The 25,414-nt window shown below is 36.5% G+C and overlaps 1 protein-coding gene across 1 annotated transcript; it reads left to right on the forward strand.

Annotated features, from left to right (window-relative positions):
* Positions 1-4,067: 4,067 nt before the first annotated feature.
* On the forward strand, positions 4,068-19,578 carry SLC35B3 (solute carrier family 35 (adenosine 3'-phospho 5'-phosphosulfate transporter), member B3). The gene is made up of 9 exons (XM_009084239.1): positions 4,068-4,343; positions 5,587-5,708; positions 7,381-7,535; positions 9,041-9,148; positions 11,308-11,405; positions 14,071-14,163; positions 14,570-14,681; positions 17,750-17,819; positions 18,921-19,578. The coding sequence occupies exons 1-9, from the start codon at positions 4,143-4,145 to the stop codon at positions 19,069-19,071; spliced, it is 1,110 nt and encodes a 369-aa protein (XP_009082487.1). The 5' UTR covers positions 4,068-4,142; the 3' UTR covers positions 19,072-19,578.
* The last annotated feature ends 5,836 nt before the right edge of the window (positions 19,579-25,414 follow it).

Raw genomic sequence — 25,414 nt, forward strand, 5'->3', positions numbered from 1 at the left:
ACTGCCGAGTGAGCAGGCAGGAAGCGTCAGGGATCCTGATGGACCTTGTCCCTCTTCCCTCTTTTGCCTCCGGAGCACGAGCTAGGTACCGTGGAGCAGAGTATCTGCTCAGGTTTCCTACAGGTGGATGTTTGCATCCCAGTTACCCGGAGCATCCTTGTTACGGTGCCAGCTGCTGTCCCTGCCAGCAATTGGTTCCAGAGGAAATAGTCCGTGGCCACGTGGAGCTTGTGCAGCTCAGGCGAGCAGTTTTTCTGAGCAGACTAAGGTGCTAGTTTCTGCCAAAATTATGTTTTCAATGGATGTTCTTCGAGGTTAAAAAAACCTTGGCCACCCAAGGCCTAAGCGCCTCCATAATGTTTTTTCCATGCTTGGTGCAAGTCGTGAACATTTTAGAGGCCAAAGAAATTTTGCTCTTCTAGTCAGTTGTTCATTTGTTCCTTCTTCGTAATAATCACTGGTTTGTGTGCTATGTTAAAATACTGCTCTGCCTGGGACTTTTTTTAAAGGGGAAGAAGCAGAAAGTCTTTGATCAAAAGGAAGTGTTGCTTGCATTTTTACACACAGGAAGGGGGAAAAAGGGAATATGGTATTTTGCACACATCTGGACAGCTCTTGAGCCACTGGACTCTTCACAAAACAAATTTTTGCTGCATGTTTGTTCAAAAGACAAATCAGTTGCTTGAGGGATTTTGGTGAGAGGAGGATGAGTAACATATTTCATAGTTGGAAAAATAACAGTCTGAGAAGTACAGTGAACTTCAGAAGAGTTCTGTCACTATATGTAATTAAATTACTCCGTGGAGAGTATGGCAAATGGATACATACATTTACAGTTTCTTCAGCTGTTACATAATGTTTCTTGCACATTATAGAGAACTTCTCTTCAGCATTGTTGTAGAAAAAAACAGTTACCATGTATCATCATTTTATGAATGGCCTTGGGCATGACTAGAGCCATCAGTGTTTCTTGCCACTTTAATGATAGACTCAGTACTATCTCCAAGAAATTAAATGGGCAGGTTGTGAAATCTGACAGTGTTTCTGAGGAAATATTTTTTAATATAAATAGTTGAAAAGATCATGTCAGTTTCATGGGTTAATGCCAGTAGATCAGCTAAGCACTACACAGCCACTTGCTCACTTTCCCTGCTACCCTCAGAGAGGTGGGGGAAGAGGAAACAAAGAGTAAAAAAAAAATAACTTGCAGATTGAGATAAAAATATTTAAGAACTGGAGGAAAAGTGGAAAAAGACATAAAACAAAAGAAGTGATGGAAAGCCAATCACTCCTCCCACAGGTAGGTCAGTGCCCTGCCAGTTCCTGAGAAAAAATTGCATAACTTCTCTGAATCCCCTCCTCTCCCTTATTATTGCCAGGCATGACGTTTTGTAGCATGGAATATCTCAGGTTAGTTCAGGGCATCTATCTGATTGTGCCCCCCCTCACCCTCTTGCACACACCACAGGCAGTTCACTGTGGAGGTGAGCAGAGAGAAAGAGAGAAGGTCTTGATGCTGTGCATGTTCTGCTCTGCAGTAGCTGAAACATTAGTGTGTTATCAGCACTGTTTTGGTCACAGATCTGCTATGAAGAAAATTGACTTCATCTCAGCCAGTCATGATATATATATACACTTGTATTATTGCTTCTTCCCTCTGTTTCTGCTTCTGATCCTAACACAGGTAACGTAAATAGTATCTAAATTAGTAGCCAGAGTGGAAAATGTAGGTATAAAAGTATCTATTATACAATTTACTCAGTTTTTGTACTCATGGAACGCCCATGACAGTACGTGGCTCTGTCTTCTAGTAAGCATGTGTCGTACTCTTGTGTTTCAATTTAGGTGAGAAGTGAGGCTTGGATTAGTTCTGCAGCTCTTGTTTCTGCTGAGAAAGTGTGGCATTAACAAGTGCTGTGTGCCTGTCAAGAGGAACTGTGTACTGGACAGGAAGTCTGAGCACACATTAATGAAACTATAAATTCAACTAAGATGCCACCACTGGATTAGTTTATAATTGTCTAGGTTTCATTGCCTTTCCTTCATGGTGATTTGCTCTTTGGGCTTGAATTTGGTAGTCCTAACTTTGCATGCAATTCTTCTGAGTACAGTAGTAATCCATATCCTGTAGTTAGTGGTCAAGTAGGATCACTGAGCATCTTCTACAGGCATCTTTAGTTTCTATAGTAGTGGGAAGTTACAAATGTGGGATTAAAGAGGATTGCTCAATCCAATCTCAACAGCTGTACATAATTGCTTTCATGAGCAGCACCTTAAAAACCAGTTAGGTTGCTCTAGAATACAGATAGTATAGAGATGGAAAGGTAGTTTTAGGTAAGTTTGTTCATGATTGATTCATGCCCATTTGCTCTCATTCTTCTGTCCTTAAAGCTAGAACTGTTTTTTCTCTTTAGTGGTAATCCCTGTGATACTTTTTAATTTTAAAAATTTTCTTTTTTTATTATCATCAGGATTTTGCTAGGCTAGACAAGTTACACTTTCATCTTATTTCAGTTCCTGAGATGGGCAATCTGTTCCTCTGTCCTGATGAACTTTTTCTGCAGTTGTTCTTTCAATCTGTCTTTGAGATTGATCAAAACTCTACAACATTGTATGCGAAGGCTCACTCATGCCTCTTTGCCTGACACTGTTACTTTTCTGTTTCTACTGAAAACAGTTTACTTAACACTTACTCCACTTTGATTTTGTTTTTTTAATTTATGGTCATCTCATTTTGGGATTGGCAACAATCCACAAGGATAAACTTTCTCGTTTTTGATCTTCAACTGATGAGCTCTGAATTTAAGTACAGATAGTTATGATCCCTAAACTCCCGTCATACTCCCCAAGCTATTGTTTCAGAACTCTAGTAAGAGTCTTGTTCCAATCTAATTGTAGGTTGCATGAAAAATAGAAGCATAAGCGCATTGCAAACTTTATACTAATCCTTCATTTTTCAGCTCAGCTTGTAATTTTTTTATTGTATAATATGTTCTGTAATAAATTGTCAACATTCTTGCAGACTACATCTATTGCACAGTCTAGCTTTAATACATTAGCGCATGTTCTATTGAAGAACAATGGGAAAAGCATTTTTTATGCTTGTGTGACAAGCTGGGAAAAAAAAACCCTAAATAGCTGAAACAAAAGGAATTTTATTACCAGCTGCTTACTGAACTAGATGTTGACCTACGCTTAAAAAGTCTTGGACAGTTGACTGACCAGTGTGTTTATCTTGAGGCACAAAAGAAAAGAAAAACCTCAAACCTCATACTGCCCGCTGAGCTGAATAATTATTTGCTTCTCTGTATTCTAAGCTACTGAATTCCTTCTCCAGGCTTCAGTCATCCAGTTTTGTTTTCTATTACATGTGGAAATGGCTGCATGTGATAAATATTAAAGGGATCCCATAGACCTTATCAGATAACCAGACTCATTTCTGAGGCTGGCTTCTTAATCTTCTTCTTTCCATCTCCATGTTCTTTTCTGCAGAAGTGTGTGAGAAATAGTGAATTAATGTGAGAGTGAGGGGATAACCTCTTCCAGTTCAACAAAATCTGCAGTTTTTAGCAAGGCTTCCTGTGTAATATACTAGTCTGGTATGTTTCGCTGTGAAAATGAAATAAAATAGAATCACAGTGGTTCGATACTGGTTCTTTGTCAGTTGGTCACTATGGGGATCACTTCTTCCCCAAGAAGTCACCCCTGTGAGTACTGGCGTGAAAGGACTGGTTAGAATTATTGTGAAACTGAAACTGGTTTTCTGTTGTTGAAGTTCTGGAGTTGGTTTGTTGACTTGTTTTGTAGAGTGCAGGAATAATACTTCTCGCATGAAGCAAAAGTGCTACCATAAAGTGTTGTTGGCCTCTGGTGTTAACTTTGGTGTTAACAAAGTTAACTGATGTTAACTTTGGACATCAGAAACAGAAGAGTAAATTTGTGAATAGAAACAATCCAGCAAAACTCTTAAACATTTATATTTTCCCTATAAATGTCCCATTTTTTTACTGTTGTTGTTTGAAGGCGGCATGTTATGTCTTCTCTGACTTTAGCATTTCTTTCAGCTTTCAGATAGAAGACACATAGATAGAGAAAAGCAGAAAGAAGATAACAATAGCACCTTATGCAGTGAACCAGGAGCCATGGACCTGAAATTCACTTCATCCAGAAAATACATTTCCATCAGTGTACCTTCCAAATCTCAAACTATGTCTCCTCATATCAAATCAGTAGATGATGTTGTAGTTCTTGGCATGAATCTCAGCAAATTTAGCAAGCCTACTCAATTTTTCATCTGTGTTTCTGGAGTTTTTATGTTTTACCTAATCTATGGATATTTACAGGTAAATGCTGTTAACTTATGCCTTGGGCCAATTCTTCCTACCCCTTTTCTTTTTCAATAGCATAGTAATAGAAGATGTGCAACTAGGTATTTATTGCAAAGTCAAGCTTTCAGTATTCAAGAGCAACAAGTAATTGTATAATGTAAGTTTCCATTATAGTTCATATGCCTATAAGGTTTAGATCACTTGGAGTTTAATAAATTGATCTTTTACTTCTGTGTGCAAGATACACCTAAGTCTTCATCAGATATGGAAACCTTTAGGTCTCCCTAAATTACATGAGTGCTGTACAATTCATAGCCATCTATTTTTCTCTCTGCTCTCAACACAGAACTGAAATGTACTGTGATTGGTTGTTAAGAAGAAGCATAATGTTTGTGCTGTGTTAGTTAAATATTTATCTTTCTGCTAACCTCTCCTCTTTTATCTTGAGTAGCTACATTTCAGTTCCCTTTTTTTAGTTATTTTCAAGTTCATTGAACAGTCTCAATTAAGCAGTGATTTAAAAAGTTGATAATTAAAGATCACCATGTTTCCAATGCAGTTTTCAAAAGCAGCTGAGAAGTTTGTTAAAGTTATTTAGAAAGAGTTAGGCAAAGTTATCAGTAATTGAAAGCAGAATCTCAGAAAGGAAAATATTAGGTAGCCTTTGTTTCTATAGCTGACACATCTGCATAATTCTTCTTACAATGCATGTGTTTGCCTGGGACAAATTTCTCTGGTGATAAATGTTCCTACAGCCTGCAAATTTATAAATTCACAAGTGCTATTTAATGTGGGTGTTCAAAATAGTAGGTGTGCATTCCTGGGAGCTGCAAACTATCAGTAAGTTTGTTTGTTAGAGAAAGTTTGTATGTACCTTATTGTGAGATATTTATAAATTCTGGATAAAAACAGTCTGCTGAGCTAAATGAACTGAAAACCAACAGCAAAGCAGACAGGAAACCATCTATAATTTGAGATAAATATGAATGGTTCAAATGTATTCTGCAATTTAAATTTCAGTAGATTTCTATCAGCAGTAAATTTATGAGTACCTAAATTGGCTCTTCAATACTTTGCAAGTTACATATGGCAGGTAAATTCTAGTTAATAACCAGCAGCTGCAAAGGCTAGATTCACATGTACATGAAGGAAAAAGATCTGTTGATTTTTATATTTTTTTGTTGTTGTTGGGTTTTTTTTTTGTGGATTTAATATTTTGGTGTATGTACATGACCTTGGTGGGTTTTTGTTTTTATAGGAATTGATATTTTCAGTGGAAGGTTTTAAACCTTTTGGTTGGTACCTCACTTTAGTGCAATTTGGATTTTATTCCATTTTTGGACTAATAGAATTGCAGTTGATTCAGGACAAAAGGAGAAGGTATGTGTTTTTCCAAGCATTTTACCCACTGTCCATCAAATTAGAAGCATTTGATATTTGTGGTAAATTTAACTTCTCTTGTTCGAATGCGAGTACTGTGAGACATTGGTAGCAGTTTTGTAGTTAAAAGAATGTTCAGTAAATGCACTGTGTTAGAAAATGTTCTATAAGCACCCACTTAGATTTCAGACCTGTAAGTAGTTTTAGTGACTCTACTGTCACTTTGTCCTACTTAGATAATGTATTGTATCCATAGATGATAGCAGCTGACTCATGTATGTGTTGCTTGGGACTATCAGATCTATAATAGAGCCAATGCACTTCACAGCACTTGATGCCCTCTGTCACTGAATATGTTTTCAGATAGCACTCAGAACACCCTGACACAAAACTATTCTGTGTTCACTGCAGTTGATCAAAGAGATTTTTGTTGTCATGAATCCTATGGGTATTGGATAGTTTGGTCTGACTCAGTGTGGCCATTCTGTGGCTTCCTACCCAATTACAGCCTCTGCAAACTGTATATTGAGGCCCTCTGGAAGCTTGAGTAGAGGCTGTCATGGTATACATGAGTTTTAAGATTGCTTTAAAGCATTATATCCTAGTTGAGCATAAATAATTTCCTTACCTGTAGTCAACCTTGGATGATTTTGTGTATACAGATTTTAGATTATAGAATCCTTTTATAGCCTTTTATATAATCCTTTTATAGGAGTAACTTTGATAAATCATTATTTTTACTTTAAGCACTGACAGCTTATATATTTAGGGGTTTTATTACCAAGTAGTTGATAATGCTTATGGAGCATGATCCTTTAAGTAAGATGTGTTGGAAATGTAGGTCTTAAATATATTTTACATCTTATTTTCTATAACCTAAGATTTTCGTGTAGACATGCAGAAATCTCTGATTTTTAAATTTTTCTTGCATGCCCCAGGTATGTCTACACCACATAATGAGTTATGGATAAGACAGGGTTACAACAACACTTCTCCTTGTGTTGCTTAATGTGACTCAGAATGCTTAAGATATAGCTGAACATATGCAGAACAATAACTGTAAAAAATCACAAAGTGAGCACAGCAATTGCTAAAAATTGTTGTCAGGTGACAATTTTATCAAATGGTGAACAAAACATCTGATAACGCTCTCAGAGCCCCTCTGTTCATGATATCTGAGTCACTTCGCTCTTAGTTTTGTTGTGTTTCATAAAACAATGGTACTTTTTTCAGCTTTCTTCACTTTGTAAATGTCAAGGTTCATGTGAAAACTTCACCAAAGAAATTGGCACAGTAACCATGACAGGAATAAGGTTCAGGATATCTGGGTATACCAATCTTCTGTATTTCCTTTGACAAAGAACCTGAAACCTTTGTCTTGATTCTTCTGTAAATAAGATACCTTCTCAGGAAATTAAGGAATTACTGCTTGAATACTTGATGAGCCATGAAGTTTTTATTGTCTTGTATTTGAATGCTGTTTATTAGCAGTAATTGAAAGAAATGAAAGATGAAATCAGACATTTATGTGCATTTTTAAATTTCTGTTGTGGATTGAAGTTCAGTGAGAAAGATGGTGAAGTTGTATTACAAACATACTTCATTAGATACATTTTCCAGTCTCCTCTAGATAAGTCTGTAATACCAAGATTCATATGTTTATATTTTGTAGAATTCCTGGCAAAACCTACATGATAATAGCATTTTTGACAGTGGGAACTATGGGTTTGTCAAATACCTCTTTGGGATATCTGAATTACCCTACTCAAGTCATCTTCAAGTGCTGTAAGCTGATTCCAGTTATGATAGGTGGGGTTTTTATACAAGGTAAGTGTTAGTCTTGCTAGTAGATGAATTTTTTTGTTGTTTCTTTGGAAGGCAGTCATATATGGAATCTTGTACTTTGTTAAATTCCACTGGTAGCATTTTTAATGTAGGAGGAAAAATAAGAATTTCTGAAGCATCTTCTCAGAAAATGTACAAATACAATTAGGTGAACAGAAAATGTGGGAGAAAACATTCTACAGGTCACTTGTGAAACTTCATTTTTACACAAGCTTTCTTAATTGTTAAGTAATACAAGTTTGTTTTGTAAACCAAATCTCTTCTTATATGAAACTATTTCAATATTGAAATGGAAAACTTAAAATGGGAAAAAAAATCCAGCCATGACTCATGATGAAATCCCCTGTTCCTCTTATTTGAAAAGCTTGATTTCTAAATTCCTAATAAAAATTCCTAAATTTTGGTTGAATGTTTGATCAGAAATACACCAGCTTTTGCATGTCTTCGGCTAGTCCTAAAGTCATAGTTCATATTCCAAGAAGAGAAAAAGGGATCTGGAGAAAAAACAGGTAAAGATTATAGTTACGTGCATAAATATACTTTGGTATTTCTGGATTTGGGAGGCTTAAGTATGTTATAAAGGTTTGTTTCTTCAATGCGCAAAGATTCATTAGTTGGTAAAGTCAGTGAAGCATTACAGCACAAAATCTAGAATGCTATATTTCTGTTTCTGAAGCTAATTCTGGTCTGGTTGCAATAGAAAGCTGAGTTTTCCAGAAGAGGTTACAATTTTACATATGCACATGCACACACTGTTTACCTTTTATTAGGAGCAATTTTGTATCATTTTAATGCAGAGTGACTGGTGTTCCCTTAAAGCTCTGTAAAACTTTATATTGTGTTGTAGTAGTATTGTATTCTCAGAAGTTGAGATTTTATTTTTTTATAATATTATTGTAAAACAAAATTCAGTTCAAAGAAGTTCTCTTGGAAGTTCATATTGAAAGTACAGCTTCTGGGAAAGGAATATGTTACTTTAAACAAGATATGCTAAATTCTGCCTGTTCATTTCCTTGCTCTCTTTTCCATCTCTCTCCAAATCCTATCTCTCCCAAACTAAATGATAGCGTAGGATTTTATAAGTACTGAAGTCATCTGTTAGTGTTGGGAATTGACTTCTTTCTGATGAGTAAAGGCAGCTGAAATGTCTTACATGAGGGAAAGGTGTTAAGAAAACATCTAAGCTGTCCCAAAGTTGCCAAGATGGTGCTTTGTCAGGGAGAATGTGCTTTATGTCGTTAGGAGTCAAACCAAAACTGACCACAAGAATCAGATATTACCTGTTAGTATCCTCCTCCGTGTTAGGAACTGCTGTTGTAGAAGAAAATAAACCTAGTCATGAAAGAAAAGAGCATTAAATCTTCTGCTTGAGTAAAAGGATGATATTGAAACTGTTCTTCCTTTTTCCTGTAGTCTGTTAAACAGGATAAACATGAAATTCTCAGAGTGCTAAAAGTCCATTTGTGCTGTTTGTTTTGCTTTTGTAGGAAAACGTTACAATATTGTAGATGTGTCTGCTGCCCTGTGTATGAGTCTTGGATTAATATGGTTTACTTTAGCTGACAGCACAGTTGCACCAAACTTCAACTTGACAGGTAAAGATATATTATATTTTAGAGTTTAAGAAAATGTTTGGGTTTTCCTACAATAAGCATTCCATAGAAGTTCTGTGAGTTCTTGGTAGAATGCCTTCAGGTGTCATACAGAAAATACAAGTTTAATTGTAGCTTTGCACTAGCAGAACTGTATCTGTGGCAGTGGTAAGAGACTTACTTTAAGTGTTAGCTTTTGTTTTTTTAAAATTTCTGTAAATTCCACCCTTTTGGTTGCAATGTCTCATCCATGTTCTCAAGAAATGCCTAGCCCAGTAAATATGTTAAAATAAATATGATAAAATTCTGTTGGACGACTTTAAAACTTCAAAATATTAGCTGTCTTTTCTAGTTAAACCTTTAAGTCTTTTTCCATTTCAGAACCATTTACTTTATATTAAGTGATGATCTCACTCAGATTTGCTCTAGTTTTTAGGTGACATGCCCACATTCTAAATTTCTTTACTGTCTAAAATCGGAAGCAAAGATAAGATTTTAACCTGCTTGGGTTTAAAAACTTAGTTGAATTTCTTTCTGAAATTACAGGGGGTAATTGTATTCCTCAGCAGTGATTTTTGTAGAACCATTTCCATGCAAAATTCTTTCAGAACTAATTTAGGACCAGTATTGCCAGTTGTTTTTACTCAGGATTTACATACAATATAATGTTACTGGTCTTGTTCATGGTTTTGCTTTCTTCCAAGTGCAGCACTACCACAGTGAGTAGAACAATTCTGACACTCCAAACTATGTATGGACGTAAGATTAACATTCCTCTTGTCCCCACATTTCTCCTCTCCATGCACATTTGTACCTCAGATTCCAGGTGACCTTTTCATCCCATGCATTTTTTCAGTGATGTGCCTGGGCCATTGATAACCGCTACTCTATCAAACATGATAGAGAACCAGATGGAGATATGCTCAGTCACTTTACAGAAGTGATCTGCAGCAAGGGTGTTGCTGAGCTGGAGGTGTTATCTTCAGACCAGAGCTGAAACCATGTCGATGAGATATCTGTATCGTTAGCGTAACTAATATTATTCATGTTATTGTGTTTTTTTCCATTGAGTCATACCTTTTCCAGTGCCTGATAACTTCAAAAGATGAAGAGACCTAGAAAGTCTAGACATGGAAATGAAATGGGTCCCAAACTAAAAACGCTGGTTTAAAAGTTCCCATATATTCAGAAGTTTGCCAAGGAAATGCCACCTGAAACTTCATTGGTCATTTTCTCTGTCAGGAGCTTATGCTTCATTTGGTCCATCAGAATGACTATCTTGCGACCTCTGATTGTCAGAACATAAATATTAAGAAAATATAACACTGCTTGTTTTTACTCTTCCACTCCTGATTCTTCCCTGACATGATTTTTTAAGGGACCAAGACTAGAGCAGACAGTAAACATGGTTTTGATGATTAATATCTTCTGTAATGTTGTATACTTAGGAAAAGTGGTATTTCAACCTGTGGGCATCATTAAAAACAACAGTCATGAAAGAATCGGGAGTTTGAAGGTTGGGAAATGAATTGTGACTGACACGGATAAATAGTTATTATTAATTTTTGTTATTGGAAAGATGATTACGTTATTGATTGTGTAGTGACTTTGTTGTGACCGTGTCTGGTAAGCTAAGACCATGGGGTTTGTACCTGGACAGTAGTTTTTTTAATTAGTATTTTAGTAATGAAATATTTCCACTGTGAATCCTCCTGCATTTGTTTTGCCGTTACATCCAACATTTCTATTAGCCTTTGCCAGGAAAAAAGTGATATGGGATTAATTACTCGAGACAACATGTTCTCTGGTTATTTATCATCATTAAAAATACCTAAATAAATGCAATTAACATTCTAGCACTCTTACTTACTATGAAAACTACGGCTACTTTCTTTATAGCAATGTCCAGATGTTCTCTTCAAGCTTAGGGACACACAGCGCTCAAGGGTTAACTGGTGGAGAGAGTGGAGGTGGGCACTGCTTTGTCCTGATGCAATGGAATAGTTTCACTGACATTTAGAATATTTTGCAGGGAGGTATTATTATTTTTCTATTCCTGAGACTTTTTTTTTCTTTTCAGGATAAGTACAGAGTGTTTTTCACCACTACTCTGCTGATAAATACTCTGAACAGGTTTTTGTTTGTTTGTTTTCTTGTATTAGGTGTGGTCCTAATATCCCTTGCTCTCTGCGCAGATGCAGTTATAGGAAATGTACAGGAAAAAGCTATGAAGTTGCACAATGGTTCTAATTCAGAAATGGTAAATACCAGATTTGCAATTTTAAAAGAACATGTTCTATCACAGACAAGGCCTACAATGACAAAGCTTGAAACTTAGTATGCTTTTCTCTTGCACATGAAAGGAAAAGCTCTTGGTGTACTGTTCCTGGGGTTTTCTGTTTGTTTGTTTGGGGCTTTTGCTGGTTTTTTGTTTCCTTTAACCTTTCAAGGGTGCTGCTTTCTGTGTGCAACTTCAAATGTATATTGCAAGTACAGAAACACTCATTTCTAGCAACAATTCATTTGCCTGCAGACCTGAAATCAAGGGAATGTTTTCTGTATGATCATGCACTTAATCTGTTGTTCTGGTGTAGTTGAGCATGTGTTACATAGAACACATTACTTGCTAGACTTAAAATTCTAGAGTGTGCTAGCACTTGGGAGGCAGACTTCTTTGAATCTTTTGAAATCTGTAAAACTCTTTCAGAATGGGTAAATATTTATGTTCCTAATTCAGTGAAATACATAATTTTGTAAACGTCTTGCTCAGTATTTTTATATACTTAATTGAATTATCTGTTCGTATGGTCTGAGATTATTTTTCTTTTAAGACAAAACTTACATTTGAATTTGGCATATTTTTCCGAAATTAAGTAAACCAAGTAAATCTGTTATAATAACAGGAATGATTTGAATATGCCACAAGTAAAAGATTGCTGAAATTTATTTTCCTTATTAGGCATGTATTTGACATTTAATTGGAAAATCTAGTTTATGAGTATAGCTTCATAAATGGAGAAGCAGTTAGTTAGTGTGGAGGAATCTTCATGTAAGGCCGAAAGGGATTTAGGATGTCTCAAGAAGTTTGAGCTACAAGTTTCTGGAAAGTGGAAGAATATATACCTAAATGTGTCATTATATTCTTATTTTTATTTTTGTACTTTTTCTTAGTATCCACTGTTGACTGCTGCTGGAGGCAGAGATTTTAGCTACATGGACCTTACCTGATCCACTGCAGCCTTCTGTAGCTGTCATCTCTGAAATCCAAACCAAAGTACAATCTGTAACTTTCTTGCCAGCAGTCATCTGGCACTTAACTGCCTTACCTGCGAAACTCCTGTTATCTCCAGGACTTGGCTTTTTATTCTGCATTAGTCTGACAAATGTTGGCCTTCATATTGTATACTCGAATGCAATGTTTAAGGATATGAAGATTGTATTTGAGGTCTAGAGATTACACTCTGGGGTCTCGTTCAGAGAATTCAGTACAGAATTACAAGCAGAATTTTATAAATCATTTTCTATACTTGAGACTGTGGGTAAAATTAAACGTGGAGATCATGTTTAATGGACAGTGATTGGGATGTGAAATTGATTAGTAAAAGAACCTGTCATCCACAGGATCTCTGTTTCATTGTAAAATTCTGAAATTGCCCTGGATTTAAGCAGTTATGAAAAGAGAATTAGTAACTGTGTTCAGGAAGATTATACCTGATTGTTGCCTTGTGTGTCATTCTGTGGAAGTGACTTATATCATGGTGCCTAACAAGGAAATAGAAATGTGATTCCTATTCCTGATTATGAAGAGTGAGGTCTTTCAGTAGTTTTGGAGAAAAGCTGAATGTGGAGGCAAATGAAGGACTGACTTCTGTGTGTGTCAAATAAGAGCTTTGATGATCAGATCATTGTTTTTAAAGTGTTTGAAGGCAGATCTGCGCTTTGAGCATGTGTTCGCTGTAGAGCTGTGACAAGTGTTCTGTTATCTATCAATTGTCTCATTGGTAACGATTGTTAATAGATTTTATTTTTTCCAAATAATTGAGATAGTGTAACGAGGAAATGGTTGATGACATCCGTGTTAAAAGAAGTAGGCCTGTAGTTGACACTGAGTTTTGAAAGCATAGTAGATCAGCATGTTCTAGCCAGTAGTGTGTAGAATAGTGTTGTTCACTGTCTCCCTTTTTCACACCAAAAGGCCACTAAATGTTGCCCAAACAGCTGAATGCCTCCTGCATGGGAGGATGTATGGATGGGCAGTTGCAGCTTCTACTTCTGTGGATGCTTGCTCTATGAAGCTATGAATTAAATAAGGGTACAGATAACATAAGGAGCTTACATGTTTGCTGAGTGTAGCCTCTTCTGAGTATCACACTAGGCCAGAGCTGGTCATATTTGAAAATCTTGTGTCCTATAACCAGAATGTGTGTGTGCCATGTATGTGAATTGAAGTGACACAGATGAAACTTACATGATATTTCTGGCAGTTCCTGGGGATTCTGTGCTGCCCTTTGCATATTTAATGTCATATAGACCTTTACTGTGCAGGATTAGTAGCGGAAAATGAAATATGTTTAACGTGTTATTCAAACTATTAAACTTCAGAGTTGTGTGAAGTTTTATTTAGGCTGTGAAATCCTGAACTTGAAGGATTTACCACAGTTGACATTGACCTCAGGATATTATTAATTCACTAGCTTTCCAAACTTTTTTATGTTGTTGTGGGCAGGAAGAATGTGTCTAACACTTATTACTGACTTTTCACTGTACATCAACTATTACAGAAATCCTAGTAAAAATATCTTCAAACGCTGCAAATACGGCTCTGAGAAGTTGAGCATGTTAATAGGGCCAAGCATTTGAAAGCATTTAATTTTGTCCTTTTGTATAGTATCACCTGGTAATTATTTTTTTTTGCACTATTCTAGGTTTTGTATTCCTATTCAATAGGTTTTGTGTATATTTTATTTGGATTAACATGCACTAGTGGATTAAGCCCTGCAGTAACATTTTGCTCAAAGGTAGGTGTAAAGATTTCCTTTTTTTCTGTGAAGAACCTCACTGGAAAACATTGTTGTGTATGGTTTAGAAAATCTCACTTCTCTCTCTAAAGTTCTTTTTTCATCATGTAAACTGGTTAACTTGTATAATTCATACATAAAGCAAGTTGTTCCAGCCTTTGATGTATAAGATAGGGTAATGTTTTAAAAAGCAACAAAATCACAGGACCAGACTTATGAGCTTATAATTTCATTATTATTTTTCCATTATTTAACTAAAATTAAATAAGGATCTTTGCATGAATGCATTGTTGAACAGCTTATTATTGCTCAAGCAGTTGATTAAAGTCTGTAGTTTTATGTCATTTTGTAATACCTCAGGGTTTGTTTTACATTTTGCTAACCGGCTTTTTTATTGTTGTTGTAGCATCCAGTTCAGACTTATGGTTATGCATTCCTTTTTTCCCTGACTGGGTATTTTGGCATATCCTTTGTTCTAGCTTTGATTAAAATCTTTGGTGCCCTTCTCGCTGTAACAGGTATGAACAAATGATATCTTTACTGCTTTTGTACAAAAACATAAAGTAATCCTATTCTATTATTTAGGACAGAGCTTTTGAGAATTGTTCTTTCTTTCTGTTGTCTGTGCTGACTGATTTCTGTAGCATGCTCTTCACTAGCAGAATGTGTTTGAGAGCTTCCTGACCCTGTACTGCAGTTTCAACCTTGAAGAGCCTGTTAAGTAAACTCGTGTATATAGCCTGTGCTGTCGTTTAGTGCAGAAACAACTAACTGTTCTAAATGGAGGAACTGAAATGGAAATCAAAAAATCACTGAATGGTTTGGTTTGGAAGGGACTTCAAAGAACCTATTGGTCCAAACCCCTCTTGGTCCAAAAGCCTTATCCAGCCTGGCCTTGAACACTTCCAGGGATGGGGCAGCCACAGCTTCTCTGGGCAACCTGTGTCTCACTACCCTAACAGTAAAGAATTTCTTCCTAATATCTAATATAAACGTACTCTCTTTCAGTTTGAAGCCAAGCCATTCCCACCTGTCACTACATGCCCTTAGAAAAAGTCCCTCTGACTTTCTTGCAGGCTCCCTTTAGCTACTGGAAGGGGCTCTATGGTCTCCCCAGGGCCTGCTCTTCTCCAGGCTGAATAACACCAACTCTCTTAGCCTACAGGACAAGATGGCAAGGTGTAAGGAAAAGGCATGCACTATTTGAAACATGGAAGGAATAGTAAGGATGTTCCAGAAAGGCATAGCAGGCAGTGACATTGTGACTTTCTTGCAGGCTCCCTTTAGCTACTGGAAGGGGCTCTATGGTCTCCCCAGGGCCTGCTCTTCTCCAGGCTGAATAACACCAACTCTCTTAGCCTACAGGACAAGATGGCAAGGTGTAAGGAAAAGGCATGCACTATTTGAAACATGGAAGGAATAGTAAGGATGTTCCAGAAAGGCATAGCAGGCAGTGACATTGTCTCTAAGCACATGAAACTACAAACATGAGTCACAAGTGTCTGGGGAGGGGGAAGGTGTAGCAGGATGGAATGTAGCTACTTTGCTTTCTTCCCTTTACCCCTAGAAGCTGGTTTCTGTCAGGTGATGCTCTGCTTCATTCACAGTAGTGGGGAGGAAAACACATCATTGCTTTCTGACCCAAGGATTGTATGCTCTGATTTCCTATTAATTGTTTCCTCTGCAGCACGCCCGTTTTGCATTTGTTTTTAACAAAGTTCAGTAGGTCTCCTGACTGGAAATTGGCCCAGATGAGAGGGTTGGCTCATGTATTAAAATAGCTCCTTAAAAAAAAACCCAAAAAACCCAACTCTCACTGTACTAAAAATATGTTTAAAAATGCTGTGGAATAGCAAACCTTTCCCAGATTTTCTTATGCCTGACCTTGACAATCCTAACACTTGAGCCCTTTCTGTCTTGCCTGTAGCAAAATGAAAATGTTTATTGTGCCTTGGAAGAACACCACATTCATTACTGTCCCTCCCACCCCCCCATCCACCCTCCCCCTTCTTGGGAGGAGTGGGGTGAAAGAGTTTAATGAAAATTGTATTCCTATTAGCAGAATGAGAAATTATCAGACTTAATTGGGAAAAAGAAGAAAAGGCACTTAATTTAGAAGGAAATGGTTACATAAATATTTTAATTAATAACTGATTTGAAAGAACAGAAATAATTGTAATTAGAAAAACTGAAGTAATTTAACCATTTTTTAAATTATTCATCTGTAAACTGTTTTCTAATTAAAACTCAATTTTCTTTTTCATTGTCCTTTAATTTTTCATGTAATAGAAAATCATTTGATGCGCATAAATTTCTTAAAATGTAAAGAAAATTATTACTGAAAAGTTGAGATTGGGGCAGATGAAGCAGTGGTGAAAGCTGTTTCTTCCACTACAAAACATGCTTTTAAGTAAATATTTGTTTGTGGGAGGGAGTTGGGAAGAATGACACTTGCTCTACTGTCCATAGTAGTGTGAAAATACATTAGTATTCATATTGGTTCCTTTTGCTGGTATGTTGCAGTAAGATGAGTTTGGATGTAGTTATACAAGTAAGACTTTCCAGTATGGTGTAGTAAAAAGAACTTCATGGTAAGCAAAATGTTTTCTGCTAATCAAAAACATATTCTTTAGGTGCAGACCTACTGTACCCTGTACTGGGGTCTTTCTTAAGTGAGAGCACTGTGCTGTCATATAGGACCTTCTCAGGCCCATGTGTGCCTGGTTGCATTGCTTTGTTCTAATACATTTTCTATATCTTTTGCTCATTTATTGATTTTTGTTTCAGTGATAAACTGTATAGGTTTCCCAATACACAAATTGCTGACAGTGCTGTATTCTTGTTTATAGCAGATAGCATTGAAATTGTTCAAATTATTGTTGGAGCTATAGTTAATCTAGAAGTAACCAAGGAGTTTACTTCCATTTTGGAAACAGGATTGTGTTCTCCACTCTTACTACTTTCTAGAGATCATATCACATGCAGAAGAGGATCTCTTAATGGTTTTGAGGAAAGCTTCCTATGCAACCATTGAAGTCAGACATCCTTGGTCTCTTAGGTTTCTAATCAAAATTGTATTTCTCTGCACTGTTAGGTGAATTTTTAGTAACTTAAAAGAATGACAAGATAATAATCCTGTTCCACCTAAATAGATCCCAAAACCACCACAGAACTGTATTTTACATGAGGTGAAAATGGCAAGAGATTTCATGTGCCCAAGCTGTAACAGATTAGTTTATACCATCAGTTACTTGCAAGGGTTGTTTGTTGCTTTCAGAGACTGTGAATTGGTTAGCATGCAGTTATTAAATAGCAGTTCTTGTTCTGGAATATATCTTTTCTGCAGATAGTATGACTGGAGGTGATACTACTGATGCAGTGTTCTTGTTTTCAAACAGCATATGGTTCTACTGCTGTTTAGCACTGCACTGGTACATGTCCAGTCTGTGTTTGCACCAAGGTTAATCATTGTTTCAGACAGACACTTAATTCTGTAATGAGGTTACCTGCTAATACTGAAGCCTATATTATGTTATTTTGCTCTATCTGAATTCTTAAAGAGGTAAATATTTGTTTTCCTCTGCAGTAACAACAGGAAGAAAAGCAATGACCATTGTGCTTTCTTTTTTGTTCTTTGCAAAGCCATTCACGTTACAGTAAGTATTTACAGTTTTAAATGTTTTATAAAATGCATCATCAAAAATCGTTCTCTTGATCATGGAAATGTAGCAACACTAATTAATCATATTCAGGCTTTAATGCTTGTTATTTCATATCTTCTAGAAATGTTGGCAGGCTGTTGTAAATATTGACTGGTTTGTTGATGCTAATCATGCTAGAGAAAATAGTTTTCATTTTTCTAAAGGTCTGGAAAACATGCTATTCCATGTGTTGGCAGTTATCTTTTTTAAAGAAAAACCTTACATAATATCTAATGCTTATGATACTTAATAAATTGTTTGGGTACTTTCTCAGTGGAGAAAGATTTGGCTAAAGGAAGGGATTTTCTCCTTTACAGTATTGTTCCCGCTTTTATAAGCTCAGATTTGAGTTCTTAGCTAGTCCTTTTAAATAACTGCAAGCTTCTATTATCTTGATATATTAAATTTCCAGATATTTGAGCTTGGGTTTATTCCCTTTTTTTAATTTCAAGGAAAAGTTTACTTTGAAAAATACAGCTAAGTTGCTATTCTGATCCTAATTGCTTCTGGTTTGAAACAAAATAATATTCCATTTTATTTCTATATATATATACATTTATTTGAGATTTAAGAACAAAGCTTGCACCCAAATGCCCAAATGGAATTTACTCCAGCTAAAAATCTTGAGGCTTAAAATAGTGGAGAGCTGAAACAAAAATGTGCCTACATTGGGAAGTGTGGATATAAGGCACTGAGTGATAACACATTTGCAACCAGTAACAGAGAGTATAAGTCTCGTAACCATAGGAAGGAAAAACATACATAAATCCCTCAGGATTATTTTAGTCATCAGAAAGAATAGCAACTGTTTAGTTATTATTTAACTATAAATGCACCTTAATAAGCTTTCCAGCCAGGACAGAAAAAATAAGGGTAGAAGAATAGCAGTAATAAAGACTCAAGGAAATTCTATCTCAGAGCCCACTAATTTGGAGGGGGGGTTTCTTCATCTCTTCTCTCCTTAATGTAGGGGTTTTATTTAATCTGCAAATATTTGTATGCTACAGATAAAGTGCTAATGGTAACTTCTTTTCCTATCCTCTCCCTCCCCTTTAGGTACGTGTGGTCAGGCTTACTGGTTGTCCTTGGTATATTTCTTAATGTTTACAGTAAGAATATGGATAAATTTAAACTGCCTTCACTACATGGTCTTTGGAAAAAAGGTGTGGAAGAAAGGAAAACAAGGACGTTGTCACAAACTGTATAGACAATGGTTTATGCCTTGTCTAGACTTTAACTTACTATTTTATTGGAACACTCTACGACTGATTCACTTTCCAAAGGGAGCATTACTAAAACCAAAGGAGCTGAAGGCATATTGTCTACTTGCAGACTGCTGTAAATGCACACTTTTGTGAGCCCTTTCTTCAGAGCACTTGAATTCATCGTAAAAGGTGTTGTAGGCCATTGTCCGATGGCTTTACCAGGCAATGAAGGACAGCAGCTCCTGGCAAACTGCTGAGAAGCTGCACTCAAGTGGGACACAGTAGAAGACTAGTTTGGGCATTTTAATAATATCAGCCATGTGGCTGATCTGAGATTAGGGGTTCTTTAATTGTCTAGGTGGGGTAATTTAAATGTAATACTGTGTTGACATTTAATGGAACCTGATCACCAATCAGTTGACCAAATTGCAGTCTTAAAGGTGAAAGGTTTAGAATACGGTATGTTGTCATTCTTTTACATTTGAAATAAAAATGTTGGGGTTTTTTTAAGTTATTGTTTAGATCATCACAAAACTTGGTATTTACTGTAATAATTGATTTTTTATGGAAATCTTAGTGTTGCTCTTTTTGACTATTGCTTGCCAGTACAAAACTGAGATTGAGGTTTTGCAGTCAACACCTAAGCATTTGCAAGGGGGGGATGGGCTTTTGGGCCTATACAGAGTGAGAACACAGAGTGAAAAAAGATTGTGACTGAAACAGTGGTGTAAGAAACTGTTATTTGCTTATTCTGTGGTGAAATACAAAAGTTTTAGTGGCCTCTGGCCCTCTGTATCATAGTGGTGTAAAGAGACATGGAAGTTCTCTTTAAATTAGTATCAGCAAATTGAAATTCTTCAATTTCAATATTGGAGTAAATAATAACAGCATCTGCTAATGTATTTGGAATATGTATTGTGTCAGTGTGTGTGGTCCTCTGATGAAGTTAAGAGGATTAGGGTACAGATTACAATTTTCTTTTTTTAATGACAGGAGGAGACAATGTGATACTAGTCTGTCTTTTTCACGATGAATTTAGGAAGACTAAGTCCATTTCTCTCTCTTACTTTTATATTCAACTCGCTTTTGAATTGCTTGCCATCTCTTTCATTTTACATATTTAACAACAGCACTTTAAAAGTACTAATCACCTTACAAATCATTGTCCTTATGTGGTCATGGGTTTTTTGTTGTTGTGTCCCTTAGATGCATCTTGGTGTGTGTTCTTTCAACTTAGACAAAAGTAAATTGGATAATAGAAATGTATAGTCAGGAAGAACGCACAAAAGTATCTCACAGGATTGCCTTCTGCCAAAAATACCAGATGATGAAAGTATTCAAAATGTGCAATATGCTTTTCAGACACTTAGGAAGAATTGCTGTTCCAAGGAGCTTGTAATCAAAGCACAGACACAAAATGTGCCTTAAAGTTTGCTTATTAAGTTGGTAGCTAGCATATGCCATATTAAGTATGGTATGGAATAGAACACGGAATAACACAGCCATCTTAGCACGGTGGGATGAATAAGTGAAGAGCTGCACTAACATAATTGCACTGTTTCCAGCACTCAAGCTACTCTCGTGTCAGCGGAGCCTTTCAACCCATACAAACTCAGTGTTGCCAAGTCAGGAGAATTTATTGCATGTGAGAGTTTTGGTTTTTAAATTCCCAGCTGCTGTATGATTGATTGCGTCCTAGGTAAGGTAGAAAAGTGTGAATTTGATGAACAGATACACCTTGAAAGACAAGGATGGTCTGCCATGACTATCCATTTTCATGTTGCAGCCAAAGTTTTATGGTAAGGTATGAACAAGTGTTAAAATTTCAAATTTGGTGCAAGAGTGCACTTAACCAAGTCAAGGGGACATTTCTTTTCCTGTAATAATTACCATCTCTTACATTCCCTTGCATTTTTTTCACTAAATGAAGTTTCTCTTTCCAACAAGGTTAAGACAATTTTACAGTCTGTTCTGCAGTCTGTAAATTCTGTTGGTTGCTGAACTGTATTGAACTTCAGGAAGCCAAATTATGTGAATGCTACCAGACATGCAGAACGTTGTAGTAAATATAATTCATCTGGCACCTGTTTTATTTAAATAGATGAGAAGTCACTGACAAAGTTTCTGACTAGAATTCAAATGTAGTATGTAGGTGTCCAAACTGTTAATTTAATCCAGTTCTGTCTCTATTTTCTCTCCTTGGAGAGCATAGCATTCACAGTAATTTACCTTTTAATTTATTTTCTTTTGTATACAGGACTGAGTTAATGGAGCTTATGTTAGGGGAAGTTTTGATTTATTTTTTTTATTAATTTTCTTAGCTATAGAAATGTCTGTTTTGTTTTACAGGTGGATTATTTTTATACACAAATGAATATTGTAGGTTTCGTGTTAATAGCATAAATTTAAGAGTCAAGTCTTAATTTTCATAAGGGTGAGTAGTATTTGTGACTCAACAATATGTGTGTTATAGAAAATGCTTACACAAGTGAGAGTTCATAATTTGCCACCCATCAGGCTCTGTGCAGTTTCATGCTTTCATTAAGAAAACCTATAGTTCAGTGAGTTTGTTTGTGGGGTTGGGTTTTTAATAAGCTTCATAGTGCGTGTAAGAGCACCTTACAAACCTACAAGTGTTCCTATTAGAGCGTTTTGTTTTAGAATCTTCTGTATATGTATGTTGGTTTTGCATTGTCTATGAAATATGAATAAGGGCTTGTCTACCAAGTAACTGTAAATTCTTTATTTTTTGTGTAAGAGCACTGATATTGAGGTGTTGGTTAACCCTTCTTAATATTGAAGGCTGATCATAGTAACTATTGCATTTTAGACTCATTGGCTCCTGGACTCTTTACAGTAGGTGTGATGAAACTACAGAAAAAAACATTCAATTCTGTCACCAGAAAATTTATTATCTAAATATAATGTGAATTAGTTGCTTCTTATGCTGCACAGTTTTCTCCTCTCTACAAAAGTCTGTGATTTATAAATTAGTTATAAAGGCATTGAACTTCACAGTAAAATTTAAGACTGACCATGGTCTCCATTGGTGTCAGCAATCTACCTCTGTGACACCCACCACTTCTGCCTCCTTTGGAAAATGGAGGGAGCTCTGTTTTCCTAAATTAGCATGCATTTGCAGTTGCTTTCATATTACATTTTTGCATTTATTTGGCACACTTCAATAGTGAAGTAATTAACTGTGCAGTGGATTTCTTCATTGTTTCAGTACCATCAAAATTGCTAATAATTTAGAGAGTTGTATGTGGGCAGAAGTGTGGAAGAGCTAATGCCCTGCATGCACAGCCCAGACCAACAGCATTTCCTGATACTGCTTTAAACTGTTTTTCTTAATCTTGTTTTACCACTTCTGTGCTTTGAACTTGCCAGTCATTTTAAGCTACAACAGGCATATGTCATTCCTATTTGTCTTCCTTACTTATCTTACTTTTGGCTGCTAACTCCCTTTTTAACGAGATGTGTTTATGCACTGTGGATTGTTTCAGGTTTCTATTCCTGCATTTAAGGGCTTACATCATACTATTGCAGGTTGGTCACATTCCATATTTTCTGTTTCATATCAGTTATAACCATCTGGATGATTCTTTAAAATCCTCTTTTCTACATGAAAAAAATCTTTCCCCTTATACTTTCCATTATTTTTGGAAAGGTCTTGATGAGTACACGTATGAGTTAACTCCTTGACCTCATTCCATCTTCCAAGAAAATCTCTCTTCTCCCTTGCTTGCCTTTGAGAACTAAAGGAAGAGGAAATAAATTATTGCAAGAGCTCTTTTTTTTTTTCTTTAATAAGTGCCTTCCTTACTAACCTGGTGTGTCTTAATTGTTTCTTTTCTTTCTGCCTCCCATGCTCCCAGGCACAAACAAGCCCTTCTCTCATGTTTGACCGCTGCTTGTTCAGTCATGGAAACTTTTTGAGTTGTTTACTGTTCTGAAAAGAGGTATAAAATTGCATGTATACTCTGGAGGGCAGGAAATAATAAGTAAACTTCACAAGTTAAGGAAGTAATTAAATGGATTAATACTTTTTTTCTGGAGGGATTTTATATATGGTATAGGTAATAGATCTGAATTTGTTAGTGGAAGGGGTTTTTTTTTCTTTTACATTTTACCTGTTTAAGAATCTTTATATTAATTTTAATATTTAATATAAAACTCCTGATTGTTCAGGCAGTTTATAGAGATTAATTTTAGTCTTGCCTATGAGGCAGAAAAGTCCTATCTCCATTTCACGGATGTAGCAGAAATGGTAACTTGGCCCAAAGTTGCCTTAGTAGGTCTGCAATGAGCAAGGAATAGATGTTAATACCCTTAGTTATTCTGTGTCCCAAGTCCAACAGAGACCTGTACCTTAAACGAAGCAGTACCAATGTAAGTTCAGTTTTCTTTTACCCCATCATTAGAGATGTTAAATTGTTTCTGTTTTATACTAGAATAATTTAAAGGGAAATTAAGAGCCATATCATATGCTTCTTGCATTTTGTTTGAAGATTTGTTGCATTGTTACTGTCTTGTTGATTTGTTCTGTTTTCTGTTAACATTGCTGTGAAAGTAAGCCAGAGAGACTAGCAGTTGTAGGAGAATCATCATATCCTTCACTTTTAGGTGACTGGTTCACCTTGCTACTGGACAAGAGCTGCTGCCATTGGAAAACTGTGAGGAATTGTCATCACATAAGGAATTGAGCATAATGATATCATGCCTGGTCTGTATCTTTTTGCCATTCTCTTGTAGAGAAGCAAAGACTAAGGCAATAAAGAACATTCATGCACAAGTCAGCCTAGAATATAATGCTAACAACACCTTTTTAGACCTAGGTCAATTTCTGCTCTTTTGCTGTTGTTTTTGAGGCGTCATAGTAATGTATTGCTTCTCTACACTTCTGGTTATTTAGCTGTTTTCTTTGTTAGATTTCTCAGTTTATGCTTCCTCTTCTTTGCTGTTTTTATTTTATTTGTGAAGTTTTACTTTGTAATTTTTGTTACACCTGAAGTACTGTGTCCAGTTCTGGGCTCTCCAGCACAAGAGAGAGATGGGGCTACAGGAGAGAGTCCAGCAAAGGTACATGAAGATGACGGACAGGAGCATTTCTCCTGTGAGGAAAGGCTGAGAGAGCTAGGACTGTTCATCCTGGAGAAGAGAAGGCTCATAGTAATCTCATGAATGTGTATAAACACTGAAGGGAGGGTGCAAAGAGTATGGAGCCAGGCTCTTTTCAGGGTTGCCTTGTGACAGGATTGGGACAATGGGCACAAACTGAAATGCAGCGGGAAACACTTTTCTTACTGTGAGGGTGACTGAGCACTGGCTGAGGTTGGCCAGAGAGGTTGTGGAGTCTCCATCATTGGACATATTAAAAAACTCTGGACACGGACCTGGACAACTGGCTGTGGATGGTTTTGCTTGAGCAAGGGAGGTTGGACCAGATGACCTCCAGAGGTGTTTTCCAACCTCAGTCATTCTGTGATCATAAATCTTACTATCTTTGTCTTTCTCCTGTTTACAAAGTGTTAATAAATATACTTAAAACAATTATCTCTGGGTTGAGTACAGTAACTGGTGAAGCCATGCTGACAACATCTGATAAAGTGTGATTCTGGCTGCACAGTGAATAGCTTGAGAGAAAGAGACCCTTTTGTTTGGTAACTGCTGCTCAAGGCAAATGTGAATAGCTAAGAGCAAGTGCAAGACACGTTTAGACTAAACTGACACTATCAATACAGAACTATTTGAATGTATTCATGAAGGAGTTCAGAGTTGCTTTTTATTCTCTGCATTTAGATCTTGCAATGCTGTTTGGTGTCTTATCTGCTGATCATCTGCTGCACTATCTTAGAAGTGTTGCCACACTGTTGCTGCCTGTTAGTTGCCAGCATTTTGTGTGAACGTGGTCAGCCTCCCAGCTTGTTCAAAACTCAAGAATACATTCCACTTAAATACAGTTCTGTAGTAGCAGATATTAATACAAGCCTATCTATAAAAAAATCTCTTATAATAGGAAACTGAAGCAAAATTGCTATGTCAGGTTGAACATTTGAACCCCAACAGCATTGGAACATGTGTGCACACATGCATACACACATACAAAATAGATACCACTGTTACTCATGGATAATGATCTGTCACACAGTACTCTGCTGTTTACCTCTAATTGCAGCAGTAAAGGGGAACTTTGTTAAATAGGTATCCCCTGGGCTTCTGTTAGTGCAGTACCTCTGAATACACGGTGTTCTACGTTAGGCTTCTGCTGGAAACTGTGTTCTGGAACAGACTTGGTGATGACACGTTCTGGGCAATACCAGTCAAACATGGCAGAGGACTGCA

The sequence above is a fragment of the Acanthisitta chloris genome, unplaced genomic scaffold (genome assembly GCF_000695815.1).
Source record: "Acanthisitta chloris isolate BGI_N310 unplaced genomic scaffold, ASM69581v1 scaffold571, whole genome shotgun sequence".
NCBI lineage: Eukaryota > Metazoa > Chordata > Aves > Passeriformes > Acanthisittidae > Acanthisitta > Acanthisitta chloris.